Genomic DNA, 24,080 nt, shown 5'->3' with positions numbered 1-24,080 from the left:
CTCGCCGATACCCCAGGAGCAACAGTGTCCCTAATTTGCTGGGAAGTGGCGGTGCGGTCCCCTACGGCACTGCGTAGGATCCTACGGTCTTGGCGTGCATCCGTGCGTCGCTGCGGTTGGTCCCAGGTCGACGGGCACGTGCACCTTCCGCCGACCACTGGCGACAACATCGATGTACTGTGGAGACCTCACGCCCCACGTGTTGAGCAATTCGGCGGTACGTCCACCCGGCCTCCCGCATGCCCACTATACGCCCTCGCTCAAAGTCCGTCACAACTGCACATACGGTTCACGTCCACGCTGTCGCGGCATGCTACCAGTGTTAAAGACTGCGATGGAGCTCCGTATGCCACGGCAAACTGGCTGACACTGACGGCGGCGGTGCACAAATGCTGCGCAGCTAGCGCCATTCGACGGCCAACACCGCGGTTCCTGGTGTGTCCGCTGTGCCGTGCGTGTGATCATTGCTTGTACAGCCCTCTCGCAGGGTCCGGAGCAAGTATGGTGGGTCTGACACACCGGTGTCAATGTGTTCTTTTTTCCATTTCCAGGAGTGTATTATCCGAAATATTTATTTAGTTACGCCTATAAAAATGTTTGGTTCTTCACTTTGCTCAGAGAACTCTGATTTAAGGTGTCAGTATTTTTAAATATTTTTAGTCACGCAAAACAGGTAGGCCTATTACAGTTTACTGCATTTTTAAGCTCTTATTTCTTTAACAGTTCGTGCATACAGGCAGCATCACAAGCTTTTCTGAAGCCAATATCTGACAGTCCTTGCTGGAAACGGAAAGTTCCTGTAGTAGTAGTTGTGCCATGCTCATTCGACTTTATAGCGTCAAACTTATTTCGTTCCGAATCAGAACACTAGGCATTATTTTGGTTTCAGTATTATTGCCTGACTGTTGACGCAGGCAAGTTGTAAGCACGTTTTCCGCGGTTGTCGTGGTTGCTCAAACATTATTCTTAGTAAATAATTGTAGGTACTCTCGAAGACGGTTTTTAATAGACCTACTTACTATGGGGTAGAAGGGATACGGTAGTTTTCTTGTTATATTTGGTCGTTATTACAGTAGCCTAAATTAACACTACCTGATTTATGTGATCTTTTTCGTTTGTTATCTACGAGAGGTATTCAGTAAGCAGTTGTTTACTTGTGACATGTAAAAAGTTTGAAGACGTGACAAGAAGTACTAATACGTCTCAATTTTTGCATGCCACAAGTAAACAACTGCTTACGACTTTCATTCATCTGACGTAATACATGTACGTTAAATCTTTCGCGTTATGTACTTCCGATACAAAACAAATGATATACACTATATTTTTATTTACGTTACTTTCATTGCAATGTGTCTAGTAAACGAACTTTAAAGGAGATAAATGCAAGTAACGAATAATTTTTACAGCCTCTGTATCAAATTTTCCTGTGCTGTTCGTAGTAGGATACTATGTGTATATTATAGCTGTAAAGAAAGGCATTTAACGAATGATTTCGCCATATTGTCTTGTGCTTTTGATTCGGTGAGTGTGTACTCCCCTACTCCAGTACTGGCCATTCAAAAGTCCCGCCCGCAGTTTGGCAGAAAAATGGCCGCCGTATAGTCCAGTTGGCCGCTCTCTCCCTATACAGGCTCTCTACCCTACACTGACGCATAGCACCATCTATACGGAAATTCCGGTTTCATACTTTTACACCTGGTATGAGTGTCATTCCATCAGTTGGCTGATTTGTCTCAGTCTTTTATGCTTCCTGGCCCAATCATTTAGGTAAAGTTAATTCCTGTCGAAAAAAGAATTTCGTGTTTGGCTTCAGAGCAAAAATTTTCAGAGCAGATATTTTACATTACTGGTGAATGAAAAATTAGCTATGAATCCTGATTTGCAGGTATCCATTACCTGGCCAATTTCACGTATGCTGAATGTCTTAAAATCCTTACTAATAATATTTGTTTAAATATTCCTATTATTCAGTTAGCGCTCCATATTTCTAAAACAACAGTACTTTAAATATTTTCCTTTGTTTTAGGAACTTTAATACATAGCTGATAGGTAACGTAAAATTCAAGTCTAAGCTGCTATTGAGTCACAGTTACTGATGAAGTAAGACAATGCTAACGCCGGCTGATGCAGGAAGTCACGTGTCCAGTAATGGAAGGCTACCACTTTTATCTGCAAAATTAGCTGAGGAACTTTTTCGAATATATTGTCCCTGGCCATCTACGTATGCAGAAACTGCAAAACAAATGTTACAGTTATTTCCTCCTAGAAGTGACAAACTATATACGAGTACTTTACTGGATATCAGTCAGTCCGACGAAAGGAATCTCACCTTCAAAGGAAGCCTCCTCATTTGTCCTTTGTTGAATGACTGCCACTAGTCAACAGTGACATTTGTTAAAAATTTCTGATAATCTACGAGTATGCGTATCAGGTCTGAGTGCCGCAGAAATTTGGAAAGCAACGATTTTTTGACTTCGCACTACACTCACACGTGTTCAAAGAAGCCGTTTTTCAAAATCATGTATTTCCCAGACAGTGAAATTATTGTTTCTATGTTTCTGTTATTTCTAAGTGGCTTCTGCTACTGTACATTTCTAAACTATATCTCCATCACTGCCTCAATCAATGTGAGGAATCTTGGAAAGAAGTCTGAACACTGCTTCCAGATTCTTCACTGCCATTCCCATGGGAACAGACGACACAAACCGACGTCAGTGTTCCTTCCACTCTGGCATGGTTGCGAATCGTCAATACTCATTATATCAATACAGCACTTTAAGCCCAGCTATCCAGTTCCTACGAAATTTGTCCTGCATGTTGCTTGAACGAGAACTCACCAGGATCTTGGGTATCTGTCGCACCAGCTCCTCGGCGGAGGTCTTGAGCAGGCAGTCAAGCAAGAGCTCGCTGTCCTTCAGCTGCTTCTTGCGGCAGCCCACCAGCTCGCCCAGGCGGAAGGCGCGGCGGCGGGCCTCCACCGAGGATACCTGCGCCCACGGGCTGAGCGCCGTGCCGGAGATAGATATGGCACCCTGGAACTTGCCTGCAACAGGAGACGACTCCCATAAAATAAACACACACACACACACACACACACACACACACACACACACACACATAATTATACCACCTCCTTAACCTGATTAACCGTTCTTTTCATTGTGGGCTCCCTACTTTTGAAAGGGTAGCCGTCTGAAATCCTCGGCCTATAACTATTTGTCCCTGGGCACTGCCTGGCGTACCACTCGCTATCTTCCATCAGTTGTATTCGAGGCGGCTCAAGTTACAAATCTAATCACTCCAGCCTATGCCTTCACCACCACATGTAATACAATCAACCACACCCGCCCAACCTTCGCTGGACTGCTGATGTCCCAGAAGTCTGTCCTCTCCTTCCCCCTTGTACAACATTAAACTGCAGATATTCTCAAACCAACAACTCATGCAATATGCTGCCAACCTACCATCAACACTCCCACAGCTTCTTCCAATGCCACTTTAATGTCCTGTTCGAGCGGTGTATTACGCCGTAACTTCAAGTAAATGTATTACGAAATCCGGGCCACAATCTTTAGACGCTCTGTTCTGTGTTTCCGTCGCTCAGATTAACTCTTGATAGAAAACTAACATGGATTGCGCACCTCTTCATCTTACAACGTGACGCCCGAAACCCACTAACTCTTCCAACTACACTACTGGCCTTAAAATTGCTACACCACGAAGATGACGTGCTACAGACGCGAAATTTAACCGACAGGAATAAGATGCTGTGATATGCAAATGATTAGCTTTTCAGACCATTCACACAAGGTTGGCGCCGGGGGCGACACCTACAACGTTCTGACATGAGGAAAGTTTCCAACCGATTTCTCATACACAAACAGCAGTTGACCGGTGTTGCCTGGTGAAACGTTGTGATGCCTCGTGTAAGGAGGATAAATGCGTACCGATTGTAGCCTATCGCGATTGCGGTTTATCGTGTCGCGACATTACTGCTCGCGTTGGTCGAGATCCAATGACTTAGCAGAATATGGAATCGATGGGTCCAGGAGGGTAATACGGAACGCCGTGCTGGATCCCAACGGCCTTACATCACTAGCAGTCGAGATGACAGGCATCTTACCCGCATGGCTGTAACGGATCGTGCAGCCACGTCTCGATCGCTGAGTCAGCAGATGGGGACGTTTGTAAGACAATAACCATCTGCACGAACAGTTCGACGACGTTTGCAGCAGCATTGACTATCATCTCTGAGACCATGGCTGCGGTTACTCTTGACGCTCCATCACAGACAGGAGCGCCTGCGATGGTGTACTCAACGACGAACCTGGGTGCACGAATGGCAAAACGTCATTTTTTGGATGAATCCAGGTTCTGTTTACAGCACCATGATGGTCGCATCCGTGTTTGGCGACATCGCGGTGAACGCACATTGGAAGCGTGTATCCGTTATCACCATACTGGCGTATCACCCGGCGCGATGGTATGGGGTGCCATTGGTTACACGTCTCTGTCACCTCTTGTTCGCATTGACGGCACTTTGAACAGTGGACGTTACATTTCAGATGTGTTACGACCCGTGGCTCTAACCTTCATTCGATCCCTGCGAAACCCTACATTTGAGCAGGATAATGCACGACCGCATGTTGCAGGTCCTGTACGGGCCTTTCTGGATACAAAAAATGTTCGACTGCTGCCCTGGCCAGCACATTCTCCAGATTTCTCACCAATTGAAAACGTCTGGTCAATGGTGGCCGAGCAACTGGCTCGTCACAATACGCCAGTCACTACTCTTGATGAACTGTGGTACCGTGTTGAAGCTGCATGGGCAGCTGTAACTGTACACGCCATCGAAGCTGTTTGGCTCAATGTGCAGGCGTATCGAGGCCGTTATTACGGCCAGAGGTGGTTGTTCTGGGTACTGATTTCTCAGGATCTATGCACCCAAATTGCGCGAAAAAGTAACCACACGTCAGTTCTAGTATAATATATTTGTCCAATGAATACCCGTTTATCATCTGCATTTCTTCTTGGTGTAGCAATTTATTTGGCCAGTAGTGTACTAACATGGCACACCTGAGATCTTGTGCCATTATTTTCACCCAAAAATTCCTAATCCACCCATTTCTAATTTACGCCAGTATTTCCTAGATCTCCACCTTTCCTAAATTCATTAAAATCTCGAAATAACGTTAACATCGTCTCAACTTCCATATCTGCCTACCTTTGCCAGTTCGCATCCTATACGATTTACCATACCACCTTTTCTTTGACTACCTTCGAATCCACTACGATATTCAGAAAACCTAGGACCCAATACACTATCCAATCTATCCTATCCAATCTATGTCTCCTTGTTGCGCCACTACTTCCATATTCCACTCTCCATGCACCTACCTGAGTTATCCATCCTCTCCGGCCTGAACTGCAACGACTCCCCACTACCTAACGATGGAACACGCTCCGACATGGACCTTCCAGTCCTACACAACATTCCAACCTCATCCTCTCACTTTCCTTCCTCCTCCTCCATTCTCCTCGACAACTGTTGGCTGCTTCCTTCAGTTTCACGGGGCCCCATTGTCTTACTCTTTATTCCGCTTTCACTGTGGATGTTAATATTCTTATGCACCACTAGCATCATCGTTACCATAGCGGCATCGACATCACTGATTTCATTTTAAATATTCTGTGAAGCATTCCAATGAAGGTGATGGAATTTGTTCACCGATGCATATTTTTAAAAACCATTTTGTTTTCCTACCTTTTACATGTACCGAAACTCGTCAAATGAGAGTGCAGCCCGGCCCTTTGTGGAGAATTTAAATAACTTTTAAAAAGTTTAGTAATCAAAGAGTACTGTGTGCAGCAGCACTGTCCACCAAGCCATTTACAAGACTATTTGCGGTTGTGTAAGACAATGAACCAGTTACCGGTCCACCGCAGGCGCGCCACAACGTATGACCACTCAAAAAAAAAATAAATAAATAAATAAAAAATAAATGGTGGTTACTGTTGAGCTCCGTAGACGTTTGATATGAAGCATTAAACGGGTATAGTGTGGTGAGGAAGGTCGCCTCTTCTCTCTGGGCATCGTTTCTCTCTGCAGTAGTTCTGTTTGCAGCGAGGTGTTTTCTCTTCCCTCTTACCATCAGCTCTCCAAAAAAGTGTACGCTCAGAATATTTCTTCTGACCCCCATATATGCTTGCGACATTACTGGTTTAGAACTATAGCCCATTCTGCAGAAAGACAAGCAGAACGGTGGAAGGTAATTAATTCTACTTCTGGTGTTGGCTGAGCAGGCAAATCTGCTCCGAATCTGTACTGGTGGAACTGATTGGTTTACATGTAATTTAAACAGGTCACACTAACGTACCACCCCGATTTTGCATGGATAGCGCTAAGTAGTGGGCGGCTATAATTAGTGTGTAGTTATTCATGGAGGTCCATTGTGGGCTATAATTAGCATACGGCAGCGAAACTTGGTGGCTACGCTAATGCGTTAATGCAGAACCGATTTACATTTGGAAATAAATTAGTTCCAAATTTGGCCACCAGGTGCAAATCTGGCGCTGTACAGCATCTCGTTGACATCTGTGACGCATGTATTCAACAAATTATGTAAGCGGTAGGTAATAATAATAATAACATTAAACCTTTCTCACTTATTTGACCTTTTGCCCACATCCTGTTGGTAACCCATTACACATGGAAATATTTCTATACATCTCTCGCATTCTCAGCGTCAGATTTTCACCTGGTGGCCAAATTGGAGCTATTTTTCTTTAAGTTGGTACTGTATTAGCGCATAGAAATATCTACAACGTTTGTCCCCCTCTACGATAATTATAGCCCACACTGGACCTCTGAGCAGCTGCAGCACTTTAATTGTAATCACCCGATATCAACATTAAGACGACTTGTCTGGTGTAGTGGTAATAACTTACACAATTTACTCGTTAATGTATGTAAGTAAAAACCGTATGAACATTCCTATAGTAGTTTTGAGATTAGCGTTCACATACAGACAAACGCGACGGGGACTAGTTACGGTATGTATAGATATGTTTAGAGGTATAGATTCCGGTCAAGCTTCATTGCTCTGTATAGTTGCGGCGACTGTTTACTTTCTGCATCTTCATACATTCCAGCAAGCCACCGTATGGTGCACTGCGGAGTGTACTTTGTAGCACCACTAACAATTACCTTTCCTGTTCCTAGCAAGTAGAGCGAGAGAGCAACGACTGTCTATATGCCTCTGTATGAGCCTTAATTTCTCTCATCTTACCTTTGTGGTCCTTACACAAAATGAACGTTGGCGGCAGCAGAATCTTTCTGCAGTCAACTTCAGATGCCAGTGCTCTAAATTTCCTCCACAGCGTTTCGTGACAAGAACGTCTTCCCTCCAGAGATTTTCATCCGTAATACTCGCGTGTTGATCGTATCTACCGTTAACGAATCTAGCAGCACCTTCTGAATTACTTCGATGTCTTCCTTCAGTCCGACCTGGTGGAGACCGCAAACACACTAACGGTGTTCAAGAATGGGTTGCACTCTTGCTCTGTCCGTGACCTCGTTTACAGATGAGATACACTTCCCTGCAATTCTCTCAACAAATCGAAGTCTTCACCATAAGCAAAGTTATGGGCTAGTTCCATTTCATATCGCTTTGCAGCCTAACTCCTATGATATTTAATCGACGCGAGTGTGTCAAGCGAAGCGATACACCACTAATACTGTACTCAAACACTGCAGGATTGTTTTTTCTATTCATCTGCATTACCTTACATTTTTCCAAATTCAGGGGAAACGAAATAGAAATTCTGTACAACTCTTCCTGTATCCTTCTACAGTCACTGAACGACGATACTTTCGCGTACACTACAGCGTCACCAGCAAACAGTGAGATTGCTCCTAACCCATATGTCAGGTCATTTACGCATACAGATAATAAGAGCAGTCCTATCACACTTCCGTGGCGCACGCCTGACGATATCCTTTTCTCTGATGAGTACTCTTACTCATTTAAATTTTCGAGCCACTGACGTATCTGGGAATCTACTACGTTTGCTCGTACCTTCGCTAACACTCTGGAGTGGAAATCTAGGAGTATGGAATCTGCCTGTTGTCCATCATTATTTCGATGATATGCTGCAAGAGAAAGGCACGCTGAGTTTCGCGCGAGTGAAAGTTTACTGCTTTTCACGCCAGATGCCGCCGCCTCTACAGCTGACCAGCTCGTTGCTCCACTTTTCTGGCTAGCTGACTCACGCTAAAGGCCACTTAATAAATAAGAAAAAGAAGCTCATAACTCCTATCATTACCACAAGATGTAACCTCGAAACCCCAATTAAATATGGAACAGATAGCAATACATACGTGAGACACTCGTCGTTCCTATAACACAGGGTCCGGCAAAAAGACATCCCATATTTCAAAAGGTAGTTACAAACACGAAGATCAGAGAAAATATTTTTATTTGTGATAAAAATACTATGCCATTTTACAGCACTGTTTTAAAAATCATGCCTGGTTAATGGAGACCTCCATTTCTGGCAGATTTACGAAGCCTTCCCCGGAAGTTGTCAGTAGTTCTTCGTGTAATTTCCGGTAAAAATGGCAGTCACTTCCTGGGTGATTGGGTAATACCTCCTTACGTGCTCGCAAGGTTGGGGTTAGGGAGAGGAGTGGGTGGGAGGAAGGGCGGGGGGGAATTTTACACACGAACTTAAGTGCCCCAGACGAAAACATTACAAGGTGATAAATCGGGTGCCATTTGGGACCAGGCAGTGACCCCCGACGAAGATAGAAAACGTCCATGAACGAAAACGCTATACAGAACGCCGGGAGTTGTAAACTGTGGCTCGGTATTGTTCGAACCCGACTCTTCCCTCTTCATGGTCCCCAACGAACTTATTTAACTTAGATCTCCATCATGTGACAGTAGCAATTTGAATTAATCGTTACGATATCTTTGAAAAAATAAAGCCACTGCGCCTGCTGAAAATAGCACATACACCGCTATCGATCGGTACTTCCTCCACATCATTAACTTCTTCACAACTCGCACATTGGACTCTCCAAATACGGGAGGCCTTTTTGCCAGACCCTTTATTATAAAGAATACTCACGAAATTTCCTCGAGAATCAGTCTACTTTTTGTATTTTGCAATTTTATTTGCGTAGGACCAAATTGAGGAGCGAACCCCCCCCCCCCAAGGTCATGGAACGAATCAGTAAATGAAATTAACATCAAGAAAGTTTATAATTAATAAACTTGACACGAATCTTACGCAGACAAGCTGCTGAGTTTATATCTGCGACTACATGGGGTGCTGGCGCCTCGCGCCAGGTGACGTCATTCGGTCCCGCTCGACGCCCACGAGAAATTCGGTCGCCGCTACAAACTTATGACGTCACACTAGTCGGCTTGTTCTCCACACTTTGCGAACGCTCAGCTCCGTGATGGTTCCACTACAAATCAATATGTAATTGGGAAGGTGCCCATCAAAGGTTTAACTTTGTCTTGGGCTGTCGAGAGTTTGCATCCATTTAAATGCACTGTCGAGAATTAAACTCGTCTGAAACAGTCTCTCCCCGCCGGAGACGGCCCTCTTAAGACCTAAAGTGTCAAATGCTGTAACATACGCGGTACGGCCTATCTTTCACGTGGGCCTCGGTCCTGCCGAAGCCAATAGTTCCAGATTCTGTACAACGCGCTTTTCCAAGCGTGCATGCCTTGGTCCCCTTTAATACCAAGAAATTTTATCCAAGTATACCAATACCAAAGACTCAGTCCATGTTCGAAAGTAACTATATACTCCTGGTATTCAGAAATTAATGTTTGGTCGTCTTCTGTGCACCTATATACTTTTCATCCGATTGCGATGAATCTTTGCTGAGTTTTGCGGCATAGCCGCGAAGGTTCGTGTAGGGTAAGACCCCTCTACCATCACAGGGGCGGGAGCAAAAGGGAGTGACATAGAAGCTAACGCAGAAATGCCTGGAACAATTTCAGTCACATTTTGTATACGCATGACTAATGGTTTGTATAACCATTTTTATAAAAATATTGTGGTGGTAATGTATCCCAACCATCGATGAGGACTGGTTGGGACTGAAGACATAAAAATACACAGTGAGCACTGATATTGGTATCAAAATCATAGTTTTCGAGGTCGCTGAACCTATTGGTGAGGGTCACGATAATGATCACCGCTACTGTTGGGAGTATGTGCGCCGTTGGGGATGCAAAAAGAATGACAAGTGGCGCCTGAAGGAATTTGTTGGAAATAGTGACACGTATCACATATAACCTGTGAAAAATTTACTGTGGCAGGAAGACATCCCTACCATAGGGATAAGTGCGACTATGAGAAGGTGTGACATGTAAAAACATCCAGAACGATCTTTTGGTATTTACTTCCTGTAAATAGTTGACTATGAATACTGATAAAGCGAGACGGGCAATCGATCTCTTATTTGTGTTGTTCAGTGTGTCAAGTACATCGAGAGAATGACCATTGTAGCGAGCCAAAGGCCACACCATACGGCTCAGTACCGCCCGGGAGGGTAGACTGCCGATTGCAACCTTGGAGAGAGCCAAGTGTAGCCCATACCCGTTACATAGGGACAGTAGAACCGAGGGAAGAAACAAAGCTTTCCCAACACATCCGTCTGCTCTGTTTGATTAAGTAACGGGCTTTAGCGTGAAGGCGTTTAAAGGTAACAAGGTTGGCAACGGATGTGTGCCTCTTGTGTTGCAAAGCTCTACGGCGATCACGGACGGCAATGGCAATGGGGACTTGCCGGCGGCGAAATGGTCCAGATGAGCGCGGTACAGCAAGGCTAGCAGCGCGAACAATCGCGTCAGACACGTCACGTAGGACGTCATCAATACAGCCCGACAAAGAGGGAGAAAAAACGACCTGTGCAGTATATAGAGGCCAATCGGCGCGTTGGAAAGACCAACGAGGTAATCTGTCCATCGGGGAGCGAGAGAATCAATGGGAAATGGTCACTATCATAAAGGTCGTCGTGTGGCGACCAGTGTAATGAAGGGAGGAGGGAGGGAGAAGAAGAAAGACAGATCAGTGGCAGAAAAAGGTACCACGACCACCACTGAAATGAGTAGGGGAGCCATCATTAAGAAGGCACGAGTCGTGGTCTGCAATAAACTGGTCTATGAGAAGACCCCGTCTAGATGGAAATGCACTGCCCCACAAGGGATGATGAGCATTAAAATCCCCGAGAAGGAGGAAGGGAAGAGGAAGTTGCTTAAGAAGGGCAGTTAAGGCAGCAGGTATAAGAGTCCTGTCAGGAGGGAGATAAAGATTGCAAACCGTAACCTCAGAGTCCAGGTGGACCCTAACAGCAACCGCTCAATGTAGTTTCAATGGGAATCCACGTGCTAGCAACGTCCATACGGGCCAACGTACAAACGCCACCAGAAGCCCGCAGGGGTCCGACCCGATTTCGACAGAAAACACGGAACCCACAGAGGGTCGGTGAGTGATCAGTAAAATGAGATTCCTGTAGAACCACACAAGCTGCAGAGTAAAACGAAATAAGGGATTTCAACTCCGGAAGACGACGGTAATATCCATTACAATTCCATTGGATAACGACAGAACGATGATTCAAATTGGGGTTGAAAAGGCTAAAGCTAGTCATGCCGCCTGGTCACCACCCGTCACCGACAAGGAGGGGACGACATCCATTAACGACAGGTCAGAATCAGTATGCGAAGGTGGGGATGGGACCTCTGGTGACATCAGAGGCTCCTTGCGCCGGGACTTGTGTTTTTCTTCTTTTCTGTTGGAGATCGAGGAGGGCTGTGCAGCATAAAGGAGCCAGCTGCAGCAAGATCGGGAATAGAAAGAGATCAGATGTAGAACTGACTGGTATTTGTAGCTCATATATTTAGACTTTGCTACAGTTACTGTACGGTAACAGTGGTTTATATCGGTAACACGTTTATTTGCTAGTTGTAATGATTATTAGTCGGCTCTGTTATAGAATATTCTAATGTTACGGAATCATCTAATTTTAAACATTGGTCTATTAGTCCTAGAGCTTAAGTGAATTGATATCTGGTGCATTGCTGCACCTTTGAATTGTGTGCTTTTGAGACATATTGAAGTCACTGATTATTTTCAGATGTAATAGCAATGTATCGTAGCAGGAATGGTCAGTATTCAAGGATATGAGAGGAACGATCATTCGAAGCAAACAAAAGTTCAGTGAGCATGGGTTCTAAAGTGCAGATCTTAAGTGCTATGTGCACTTTTACATCTTCGCTACTGTGAGGCACGCCTCTGCTACTGAAGAAGTGTTGATAGCTCTTAATATATGCATTTTAGAGCTCATGTTTATTTGACTTCTTTACTTCCAATGATAGTTCCTGTCGTATCCCTAAGTAGAATCATCAGCTGTGCAAGAAAATGACAACGAAAACTTGTGCCGTACCGAGATGAACCCGGGGTTGCCAAACTACGCGAACGATCGCCTTAACTACTTGCCTGTCTGTGCAACGCTCACGAGCACACCTAGACTTCCACATGCCGTTACTGCGTCACAACCTGTTCTCTTACACAGGTTATGTAATTCCGGTACAGAGGATGACATTTTAATTGATAGTCACTGCCCGGTATCGGGGGATAAATACGATATTGTAGTTCCTGTGTTGTCAAGAAGAACGATAGTGTTAATTCGGACTTTCAATTGATATGCCCACCCGTGCAGGATAATTAAATGTGTATACTTGTACAGGTTGTGACGCAGGAGCGACGACAAACACAAGTTTTCGTCTGGCCGTGAGTCGTGCAAATATAGCCAAAGGGGTTAAGGTGGCCGCACACAGAGCGGGAAATCCGGTTTCGAGTCCCAGTCTGGCACGAATTTCCATTGTCATTCCGTTGTACAGCTGATGGTTGTTCGTATTCGCAAGTGCAAATACATTTCATGTATTTTCATAACGGCTGTAACCGCCGTAGTGCCTGTTCCTTCGGACATACAAACTTGTACGAAGGAACATTGCATGGTGGTTCTTAGCACAGGCTCTGCAGTATCGTGTATGTACCTGCATATTGACCATTCCATTCCTTGTGGACACCCTGTATTTGCTGCAGATGATTATTCAAACTTCCTGGAAATATTACAGTTGCGACCGTGTAACTTAGGTGATACTAAAGTAAGCCATTCGTCACCGTAGATGGACCAATAATCAGAACTATGACTAGTAAATTATCAGTTTAATAATCCAGAACTTCCGCACTCCTCACCACGAGCAAAAAGTTGGCGTTTAAATTTGAATTGCAAATTACTGGAACAACCCCCTTTGTTCACCACAACTGGCACAGCTACAGAAATGTGCGACTGAAAAAATTTGGATCAATTCAATATCTGAAGCTGTGTAGAGTTGCACTTTAAAGGTAGGACTAACGTATCAGAAACGTTGGGCAAAGAGCAACTACATCTAAAATGTGTTTTTTATCTACGAAACATCTGGCTACCGTCTGAGCACTTTTCATCTTGAAATTTTAATACAACATAATAAAAAAGTGCCGACTGCACACACACGCACGCACACACACACACACACACACACACACACACACACACACACACACACACACACACACACACACACACGTGTTACCGAAATGGAATGACCGTGCGGCATTGATAGGCTGGAATCCCCACCTTGGGAAGTTCGGCCGCCAAGTCTTTTCAGCTGATGCCGCATTGGGCAACTGGCTTGTCGATTATGAAATGACGTTGAGTACAAAACAGCCTGTCCCCGAGCGGAGAAAATCTCCGATCCACTGCACTCTGTTGTGGACACAGCGTTACTGATAATGGCGCTTCGACAGACCTTATAGTTAGTGGGCGTTACCATATGAGAGCTCGGTGAACATGTGGTAGTGCGCGCTGGCGCCGCCCGCGTGTATCCCCAGCAGCGTGATGCTCTTGGGGTTGCCGCCGAAGAAGCCGATGTTCCGCCTGAGCCAGCGCAGCAGCATCGCCTGGTCCTTGAGTCCGTAGTTCCCGGGCAGCACCGTGTCGCCCGTAGACAGGAAACCTGTTGCAGACACACACCGTCAGCAGCTGAACCGGTGATTTTCATCTGTGTAGAGTATCGATGTTTTAATGTTCACCTCGAAAGAAATAGTTATGAATTAATTTTATGTTCCTTTGCAGCTACGTGTCTGCACCCACAGTGACGTAGACCACCGGTAGCATAGGTACACAAAACAAATCTCTAAAAGCGGTTGAGCCGTAGTAAAAATTGCTGTTTTGAAAAGCGCGCCGCAGCGCATAGTGTAAAGCAGTCGCCCTCCGTTTCTGGCGGTGGCGCCGCTGTGGCAATCGCAGCTTTTGTGTCTCCCTCTGGTGTGAAAGGGGAAAGGTTGCTTGTTCACGTGCATTTAAGGGGCGCTATGAGATCGTTAAGGGTTGGTCAGTCGGAGGCAGTTGGTCAGCCAGGGGGGTCGGTCAGTCGAGGCGAGTCTAGTCTAGTCAGTTGGTCAGCTGCCTCGGTGTGGGGCAGTCAGTGTCTGTCTGTCGTCGGAGTGCGAGTATGTCTGTCGTTTGGATCAAACTAAGCCAGAAAATGAGTGTCTTGCCACTCCGCCAGTAACAGAACTCAGCTAGTGGTCGTCCGGTCGGGGCTGAGTTCCTGCAGCTGAGTCTGCGCGTTAGGCCACCAGTCTGCTAGAGTTGCTCGGGCAACGGTCATTGGCGGTTGGATTGGTCGGTTGGTTGGTCGCGCACTGAGACGCGAGATGACTTGTCAGCCTTGAGCGTCGGTGCATGTGAGATCCCCACGTGAGTCCAGTGGGCAGCGCCGTATAGAAAGGAGTAGTGGCTTCGCGGTTCACAAGATAGCAACAGGAGCGGAATCACGACATCGGGCTGGCCGGGGCGAGCTGCGACGCCGTGCGACGGGAGATCGGCGCGCCTTCCTGCGTCCGTTGAAGCGGCTGGTAGCGAACGGTTCGGGAGAGCGTTGGGGGTGCTGCGCCAGGTCTTCGCCAGAAATCGCAGTTTATTAGAAGTTAAGTGATTGGAGATATGTTGTTTCATTTACTTGTGAAATTCTACTTGTTTTCTTGGTGAGGTCACCAGCCGCTTTGTATTGGGGGTCGTCCCACCATTCTTCTCCGTTTGCCCACCCGCGGGAAGGTGGTTATTGTCAATTGGGTGGTCCGTTTTTCCCTTGTGGAGTTGTGGGGGTTTAGAGCAATCTGCGGTTCGAGTTGTTTAGTAACCACCCCCTCCCCCCTGTCAATCTTCCATACGTTAATAGCCACCTCTGTCATGTTTGTCGGATTCGGTGTTAACGAATTTATTGCTTAAAGGCCGAATTCTTGAAATACACTTCTGGAAATGGAAAAAAGAACACATTGACACTGGTGTGTCAGACCCACCATACTTGCTCCGGACACTGCGAGAGGGCTGTACAAGCAATGATCACACGCACGGCACAGCGGACACACCAGGAACCGCGGTGTTGGCCGTCGAATGGCGCTAGCTGCGCAGCATTTGTGCACCGCCGCCGTCAGTGTCAGCCAGTTTGCCGTGGCATACGGAGCTCCATCGCAGTCTTTAACACTGGTAGCATGCCGCGACAGCGTGGACGTGAACCGTATGTGCAGTTGACGGACTTTGAGCGAGGGCGTATAGTGGGCATGCGGGAGGCCGGGTGGACGTACCGCCGAATTGCTCAACACGTGGGGCGTGAGGTCTCCACAGTACATCGATGTTGTCGCCAGTGGTCGGCGGAAGGTGCACGTGCCCGTCGACCTGGGACCGGACCGCAGCGACGCACGGATGCACGCCAAGACCGTAGGGTCCTACGCAGTGCCGTAGGGGACCGCACCGCCACTTCCCAGCAAATTAGGGACACTGTTGCTCCTGGGGTATCGGCGAGGACCATTCGCAACCGTCTCCATGAAGCTGGGCTACGGTCCCGCACACCGTTAGTCCGTCTTCCGCTCACGCCCCAACATCGTGCAGCCCGCCTCCAGTGGTGTCGCGACAGGTGTGAATGGAGGGACGAATGGAGACGTGTCGTCTTCAGCGATGAGAGTCGCTTCTGCCTTGGTGCCAATGATGGTCGTATGCGTGTTTGGCGCCGTGCAGGTGAGCGCCACAATCAGGACTGCATACGACCGAGGCACACAGGGCCAACACCTGGCATCATGGTGTGGGGAGCGATCTCCTACACTGGCCGTACACCACTGGTGATCGTCGAGGGGACACTGAATAGTGCACGGTACATCCAAACCGTCATCGAACCCATCGTTCTACCATTCCTAGACCGGCAAGGGAACTTGCTGTTCCAACAGGACAATGCACGTCCGCATGTATCCCGTGCCACCCAACGTGCTCTAGGAGGTGTAAGTCAACTACCCTGGCCAGCAAGATCTCCGGATCTGTCCCCCATTGAGCATGTTTGGGACTGGATGAAGCGTCGTCTCACGCGGTCTGCACGTCCAGCACGAACGCTGGTCCAACTGAGGCGCCAGGTGGAAATGGCATGGCAAGCCGTTCCACAGGACTACATACAGTATCTCTACGATCGTCTCCATGGGAGAATAGCAGCCTGCATTGCTGCGAAAGGTGGATATACACTGTACTAGTGCCGACATTGTGCATGCTCTGTTGCCTGTGTCTATGTGCCTGTGGTTCTGTCAGTGTGATCATGTGATGTATCTGACCCCAGGAATGTGTCAATAAAGTTTCCCCTTCCTGGGACAATGAATTCACGGTGTTCTTATTTCAATTTCCAGGAGTGTATATTTCTGTCTCGCTTATCATCTTGCGAGGTGGTATATGTGTAATGTAGAGCATGGCGTCATTGTATGTAAGTCTGCATTTTATGGGTTCTATTTAAATAGTCATTTTAGGTTATAGGCTTGCCACCCTTCCACCGTAAGAGTCCTTAAAAAAAACTTTCGGTGGCAAATAATTTGAGGGTAGTACCATTTCCATTCCTCTTACGGGGTGCATAGTTTACATGTTTGTATGAGTTCTTAAAATTTTGTTTAAAGTAATCTGGTGTGTTGCAGATTTGCACCTCTCTCAGAGGTGGTTGTGAGCGGCCATGACTACGACCGTGTTGAAAGGGAGCAGGCAAGCTTCTTAGTCCGAAGGCTCCTACTATTAATATTGTTCTTGCCTCTAAATAAAACTGTAACTTCATATTTCGAGTGTGCTTTTCTGCTTATAATTTTAAATCTGTTTTGAAAAAGCTTTTAGGAATAAATTCAATTTTGTTAAAGGTAATTTTCCATCAGTTACTTCGTGGCAACTACTTCCACGTTCACCTAGTGTGATTAAATGTGTCAATGTTCTTGATGAATCGCCAGTAAATAAAGTAAATTCTTTAAGAAAAGATTTTGAAAGTAAATTCACGGTTCAGCGTTCAATAGCCAAGAACGCATAAATATTTCTTTATTTAAAACAAATGGTTTCAACAGAATTTGCTGTTTTCTTCTGGCCTTAAAAATCTGTTATGAAACATGTTCTGTTTACGTTGAAGTTCATGCCAAATTGTCATGTGGGTAAAAATCTGCACATACGAAAAGATTTATCGTAAATAGTATATTTCAAAACAAAGCACCTTGTGCAAATAGCCATGTCCATATACAAGGTGTTCATTGAAACTGAAGACCTTAAACTATCTCGCCAACTACAAACCTGATCAAAAAAATCATAATTTCAATTTTTTTTCCTCGGAGGGGGACGTCCAATGATACAACACTCGACCCCAACCCCTCGCTCCCACCCAATCCCGTGGGTGGGTTGCGGGTGGTAACTTTGAAACCTTCAATGGCAACCCCGTTTTTTTATTGCAGATTACGATTCTACAGCAAAATCTACATACGTTTTGTCTGATGCAGTTTCTTCGTTTCGCCACAGATGGCGCTGTAATCTGAGGAATAGAAATGGGTACACAACCGTTATTCAAGACATGCTTATCAACGGCCCTTGAATATCCAATGGCACGTGAGACCCCACCTCCACACTGCGAGGGCAGGACAGTCCGGTGTTTCATGACTAATTGGAAACCCCATTTGCAATCTTATTCCTCCTAAATACTGAGCAGGGAGCTACTTGACGCACCACTGTGGCCGTGACTCGAGGCGAACGCTACTCTGCTTTCCCAATTAGAATAAGTGTAAAAACGTAGTAGCGCTAACTTCAGTACATTTAGTGATCCACTTTTCAAATGACCGTACGCAGGACAGAAGCGCATCTTCGGGAATGTCAGCACAGGCGTTTCTCATTCGGGCGATCATGTCTTAACAGGCTGTTGGCACTTGCTGGTACACCTTATCTTTTAAATATTCCACACACCGAGAAATCCGGCGACCTATCGAGTGAGTTAATAGCACCACATCTGCCGATCCACCGACCAGTATAAACACATTCTAATACCTTCCACGCTTCAATTGCGTAACGCGCTTGCAACGGTCATGCTGAAACCACATACGTTGTCGAACGTTCACGGCAACATGCTGCAGTAGTACCGATAGTTCCAGATCCAAAAGCGTTAGATATTAGCGTCCATTCAACGTGTCTTCGATAAAATACGGATCAACGAACGGCATTGTCAGAGATTCAGCAACTGTTCAAGGATTTTTAAAAAATGGCTGTAAACACTATGGGACTTGACATCTGAGGTCGTAACTCCCCTAGAACGTAGAACTACTTAAATCTAACTAACCTAAGGACGTCACACACATCCATGCCTGAGGCAGGATTCGAACCTGCGACCGCAGCAACTGTGCGGTTCGGGGCAGAAGGGCCAAGAACCGCTCGGCCACAGCGGCCGGCAAGGATTTTTAAAAATGTTTATTATTACAATCTCAGTTGCAAATATTCACATCAGATTACTAGTTTCTGTCATAAGCAATACTAATCTTCAGATCTGAAAATGAAACAAAAGCCATTAATGCATAATTATACATATATGAAGAAATACACAGTCCAGTCACATTGTTGTAACCACCGTATATGTTCGACGTCAACGTGCTACTACCGCTCACAAACGACAGCTGACAGCGGTAGCAGTGGAACATATATAAAATCTCTCTCTCTCTCTCTCTCTCTCTCTCTCTCTCTCTCTCTCTGGGGAGGGAGGGGGGGGGGGAGTTGATGCGGAAAATAGCGCACTCGTCGTCGTTATGCGGATACGGAGCGATTTATCTGACAACTGAAGGGCTTCATCATTGTCTTTCGGGCAGGTGGAAGCATTTCCGAAACGGCTAAATTTGTAAACTGTATGTGCGCTGCTGTGGTTAAAATATACCGAGCATGGCAAAATGGCGCTATCCAAAACTGCAGCCGAAACAGCTGTGGTGCACCACGGACCATAGACAAGGGTGAACGACGGTGGCATAAATGTGAAACTTTCGAGCAACTGAACTCTCAGATGAATCATGGAGCTACCGAGAGTGTTTGTTTTTTTTTTTTGTTTGGTTTTAGGGCGCAAAACTGCTATGGTCATTAGCGTCCAGCCCGTGACTTAGGAAACAGTAAAAAACCGAAATTGAAAACCAGCAGCAATGGGAACAAAGTCATAAAATTGGAGAAACTAAAAGCAGAAGGAATGCTTAAAAATCCACTACAGAAAGGGGTTGGTTGTCCCCAAAAAAGGCTTCAAATGACTGACGTCATTTCACTGTCACTAATAAACTGGAGAACGCGGTCGGCTGAGCGCGTGTCATCTGCTAAAATCGACGATAGATCAGGCGATAGCTGTAGACGGGAGCGTAACGGATTAAAATAGGGGCATTCAATTAAAAGGTGTCTTACCGTCCACAGCTGAGAGCAGTGGGGACAGAGTGGGGGAGGATCGCCGCTTAAAAGATGTCGATGGCTAAAAAGACAGTGCCCTATCCGGAGTCTAGCTAAAATCACCTCCTCCCGACGACGCGTTCGGGAGGAAGAGGTCCAAGCGCAAGGAAGGGCTTTCACTTCCCGCAATTTGTTATGGGGAAGTGTTGACCAATGCGCGTGCCATAAATGAGCAACTTTGCGACATAAAACGCTCCGTAGATCGGTGAAGGGAATCGACTGAATAGCTGGCCGAGTAAGAGAGACTGCAGCCTTGGCCGCTATATCGGCCGCCTCATTCCCACAGATACCAGCGTGTCCCGGGAGCCAGAGGAACGCCACCGAGACGCCCCCCAGGTGGAGCAAGCGCAGACAGTCCTGAATCTGGTGGACCAGAGGGTGCACACGGTAAAGAGCTTGGAGACTAAGGAGAGAGCTGAGAGAATCTGAGCAGATTACGTACTGTATCCGCTGATGGCGGCGGATGTAGTGGACAGCCTGGAGAACAGCGTAAAGCTCCGCAGTATAAACCGAACACTGGTCGGGAAGCCGAAAGTGATTTGGGGTGTCGCCAACAATATAGGCACTCCCTACACCTAACGATGTTTTCGAGCCGTCGGTGTAAATAAATGTGGCGTCCGTCATTTGTGCACATAGAGCAGCAAATGCCCGACGATAAACAAGTGTAGGGGTACCATCCTTGGAAAATCGACAAAGGTCACGGAGCAGGCAGATCCGGGGACGGAGCCAAGGCGGTGCTGTACCCCAAGTTGTCAAGAAGGTTTTAGGAAAGCGGAAGGAAAGAGAATGGAGCAGTTGACGGAAGCGGACTCCCGGGGGTAGTAGGGAGGAGGAGCGGCCTGCATACCCTACATCAAATGAGGCGTCGAAAAAAAGGTCATGGGCTGGATTAGTAGGCATGGAAGACAGATGGCTAGCATAACGACTCAGAAGGACTGCTCGCCGATTGGACAGCGGAGGTTCAGCAGTCTCAGCATAAAGGCTTTCCACAGGGCTAGTGTAAAAAGCTCCAGACACTAAACGTAATCCACGGTGGTGGAGAGAGTCGAGACGCCGAAGAATAGACGGCCGAGCAGAGGAGTAGACTATGCTTCCATAATCCAATTTCGAGCGCACTAAGGCGCGATAGAGGCGGAGAAGGACCACTCGGTCCGCTCCCCAGGAGGTACCATTCAGGACACGGAGGGTGTTAAGTGATCGCAGACAGCGAGCCGAAAGATAGGAAACGTGGGAGGACCAGCACAGTTTTCTGTCAAACATAAGACCCAAGAATTTAGCGACGTCAGAAAACGGAAGGTTGACAGGACCTAGATGTAAGGAGGGCGGAAGAAACTCCTTACGTCGCCAAAAATTAACACAAACGGTCTTACTGGGTGAGAAACGGAAGCCGGTTTCGATGCTCCAAGAGTGGGGGCGATCGAGACATCCTTGAAGACGTCGTTCAAGAAAGCTGGTCCGTTGAGAGCTGTAGTAGATCGCAAAATCGTCCACAAAGAGGGAGCCCGAGACATCAGGAAGGAGACAATCCATAATTGAATTTATGGCGATGGCAAACAGTACAACACTCAGCACGGAGCCCTGGGGTACCCCGTTTTCTTGGGAGAAAGTACGGGAGAGAGTAGTGTTCACCCGCACTCTAAATGTGCGCTCTGCCACAAATTCGCGAAGAAAAAGGGGCAGCCGGCCTCGAAAGCCCCAAGAGAACAGTGTGCGGAGGATGCCTGTCCTCCAACAGGTATCGTATGCTCTCTCCAGATCAAAAAATATTGCTACTGTTTGGCGTTTCCGGAGAAAATTGTTCATGATATAAGTGGAGAGAGCAACAAGATGGTCAACTGCAGAACGATGCTTTCGGAATCCGCATTGGGCTGGTGTTAAAAGACTGCGGGATTCCAGCCACCAAGCTAAACGGTAATTCACCATACGCTCCAAAACCTTACAGACACTACTCGTGAGAGAAATGGGGCGATAGCTAGAGGGGAGATGTTTGTCCTTTCCAGGTTTCGGAACGGGAACGACAATAGCTTCCCGCCATCGTCTGGGAAAGGTACTGTCGGTCCAAATTCGATTATAAAGGCGAAGGAGGTAACGCAGACTACGGGTTGATAAATGCAGCAACATTTGGACATGGATACCATCCGGTCCTGGGGCGGAGGAGCGAGAAGAAGAGAGGGCATGTTGGAGTTCCCGCATGGAGAAAACAGTATTGTAGCTTTCGTGATTTTGAGAGGAGAAAGCAAGAGGTCGCACTTCCGCTGCACGTTTCTTCGGGAGAAACGCTGGCGGGTAATTTGAAGAGCTCGAAATCTCAGCAAAGTGCTGACCCAATGAGTTAGAAATTGCGACGGGGTCCACTAAGGTATCACGCGCGACAGTGAGCCCAGAGACCGGGGAGAAACTAGGCGCGCCTGAGAACCGTCGAAGCCGACTCCAAATTTCCGAGGAGGGAGTGAAGGTGTTAAATGAGCTAATAAAGAATTTCCAGTTGCCTTCTTGCTATCGCGGATGACGCGACGGCATCGCGCACGGAGCTGCTTATACAGTTGGCCAAAGTAGGATGGTGACGGAAAATGCGAAGAGCACGTCGTCGCTCACGTATTGCGTCACGGCATGCCTCGTTCCACCAAGGAACTGGGGGGCGCCGGGGAAATTCGGAGGTGCGTGGTATTGAACGTTCCGCAGCTGTAAGAATAACGTCGGTAATATGTGTGACCTCATCGTCGACGCTGGGAAAGCGACGGTCTTCGAAAGTCGCTAGAGACGAAAAAAGTGTCCAATCGGCTTGGGCAAACTTCCAGCGTCGCGAGCGCATATATGGCAGTTGAGGCTGCAGTCGAAGGACACATGGAAAGTGGTCACTCGAGTGTGTATCATCAAGGGCGAACCATTCGAAGCGCCGAGCTAGCGGAACAGTACCGACCGCAAGGTCCAAATGAGATAAATTTGTCGTGGAGGCAGACAAAAATGTGGGGACCCCAGTGTTGAAGCAAACTAGATCCGCTTGGTGGAAGATGTCTAGCAATAGTGAGCCACGTGGACAAGTATGTGGAGATCCCCAAAGCGGGTGGTGGGCATTGAAGTCCCCAACCAGCAAATAGGGGGGTGGAAGCTGACCAAGAAGATGAAGGAGATCAGCTCGTGCCATTGGTGTGGACGATGGAATGTATACACTACAAAGAGAGAACGTGTATCCGGAAAGGGAAAGACGGACGGCGACAGCTTGGAAGGAGGAGTTTAAATGGATTGGGTGATAATGGAGAGTTTCATGGAGAAGAATCATCTCCATGTGCTGGAGTGCCTTCAACAGAGGGGAGATCATATCGGACGGACTGAAAATGAGGGAGAACAAAGTGGTCATGGGGACGCAGCTTTGTTTCCTGAAGACAGAAGATGACCGGCGAGTAGGATTGTAAGAGGATCGACAATTCATCCCGATTGGCTCGAATACCGCGGATATTCCAGTGGATAATGGACATAGGGTGAACAGAAAATGGAGGAATGTGACCAAGGTCGCTGTCAACTCAACGACTGCTCTGAGCTTGCAACCGACAGCATGGAATGGCATTCAGCCGAAGGCAGAAGATCCTGATCCATAGGTTGATCAGGAGCAGCTCCTGCCACCAGCGACTGGCCGGTTGATCGGCCGCCAGCAGTGCGCCTCGGCGACACAGAAGACGGCCGAGGGCGATTTCCGCCAGGTGGTGCTGTAGATGGGACACGCCTTGGCGGAGAAGGAGAGGAACTGGGTTTCTTTGTAGCCTTCTTGGAAGTATGATGTTTAGAGGAAGGAGGAACCGATGGTTGGGAAGTTGCCGTACGTAAAAACTCTTCACGAGTATGCTCTTTTTTCGAAGTCTTGGTGTCTGACTTGTGGGCTCGAGATTTAGCAGAACTCGACGAAGGGTGAGCCAGAGAGTGGGCAGGCGAAAGTGGTGAGGTTGAACGTGCGATCTTTGCGCTGGCCGATCTGACGACCGTGGCACTAAAGGTGAGGTCGCATGTCTGCGTGGCCGCCTCCTTTGTTGGCCGATGAGAAGCAAGGACAGCGCTGTATTTTCCTTTCTGAGGCATGGTGGGCTGCCGACTGGCTAATAATTTTCGAGCAGCAAAGGTCGACACCTTTTCCTTTACTCTAATTTCCTGGATGAGCTTTTCATCCTTAAAAACGGGACAATCTCGAGAGGAAGCAGCGTGGTCACCCATACAG

At 47.1% G+C, this 24,080-nt stretch overlaps 1 protein-coding gene across 1 annotated transcript in view; it reads right to left on the bottom strand.

Moving 5' to 3' along the window:
* Nucleotides 1–24,080, bottom strand: part of LOC126260809 (venom carboxylesterase-6-like) — a 160,419-nt gene that overhangs the window by 71,782 nt on the left and 64,557 nt on the right. The window contains exons 4-5 of the mRNA XM_049958177.1: nucleotides 13,902–14,087; nucleotides 2,841–3,046 (exon numbers count right to left, since the gene is read on the bottom strand). Of these exons, the coding sequence (XP_049814134.1) occupies nucleotides 2,841–3,046; nucleotides 13,902–14,087 (392 nt within the window). The remainder of the gene's footprint in view (nucleotides 1–2,840; nucleotides 3,047–13,901; nucleotides 14,088–24,080) is intronic.

The sequence above is a fragment of the Schistocerca nitens genome, chromosome 5 (assembly GCF_023898315.1).
Source record: "Schistocerca nitens isolate TAMUIC-IGC-003100 chromosome 5, iqSchNite1.1, whole genome shotgun sequence".
NCBI lineage: Eukaryota > Metazoa > Arthropoda > Insecta > Orthoptera > Acrididae > Schistocerca > Schistocerca nitens.
The sequence above is the reverse complement of the archived record's forward strand: the minus strand, read 5'-3'. Positions and strand labels throughout refer to the sequence as shown.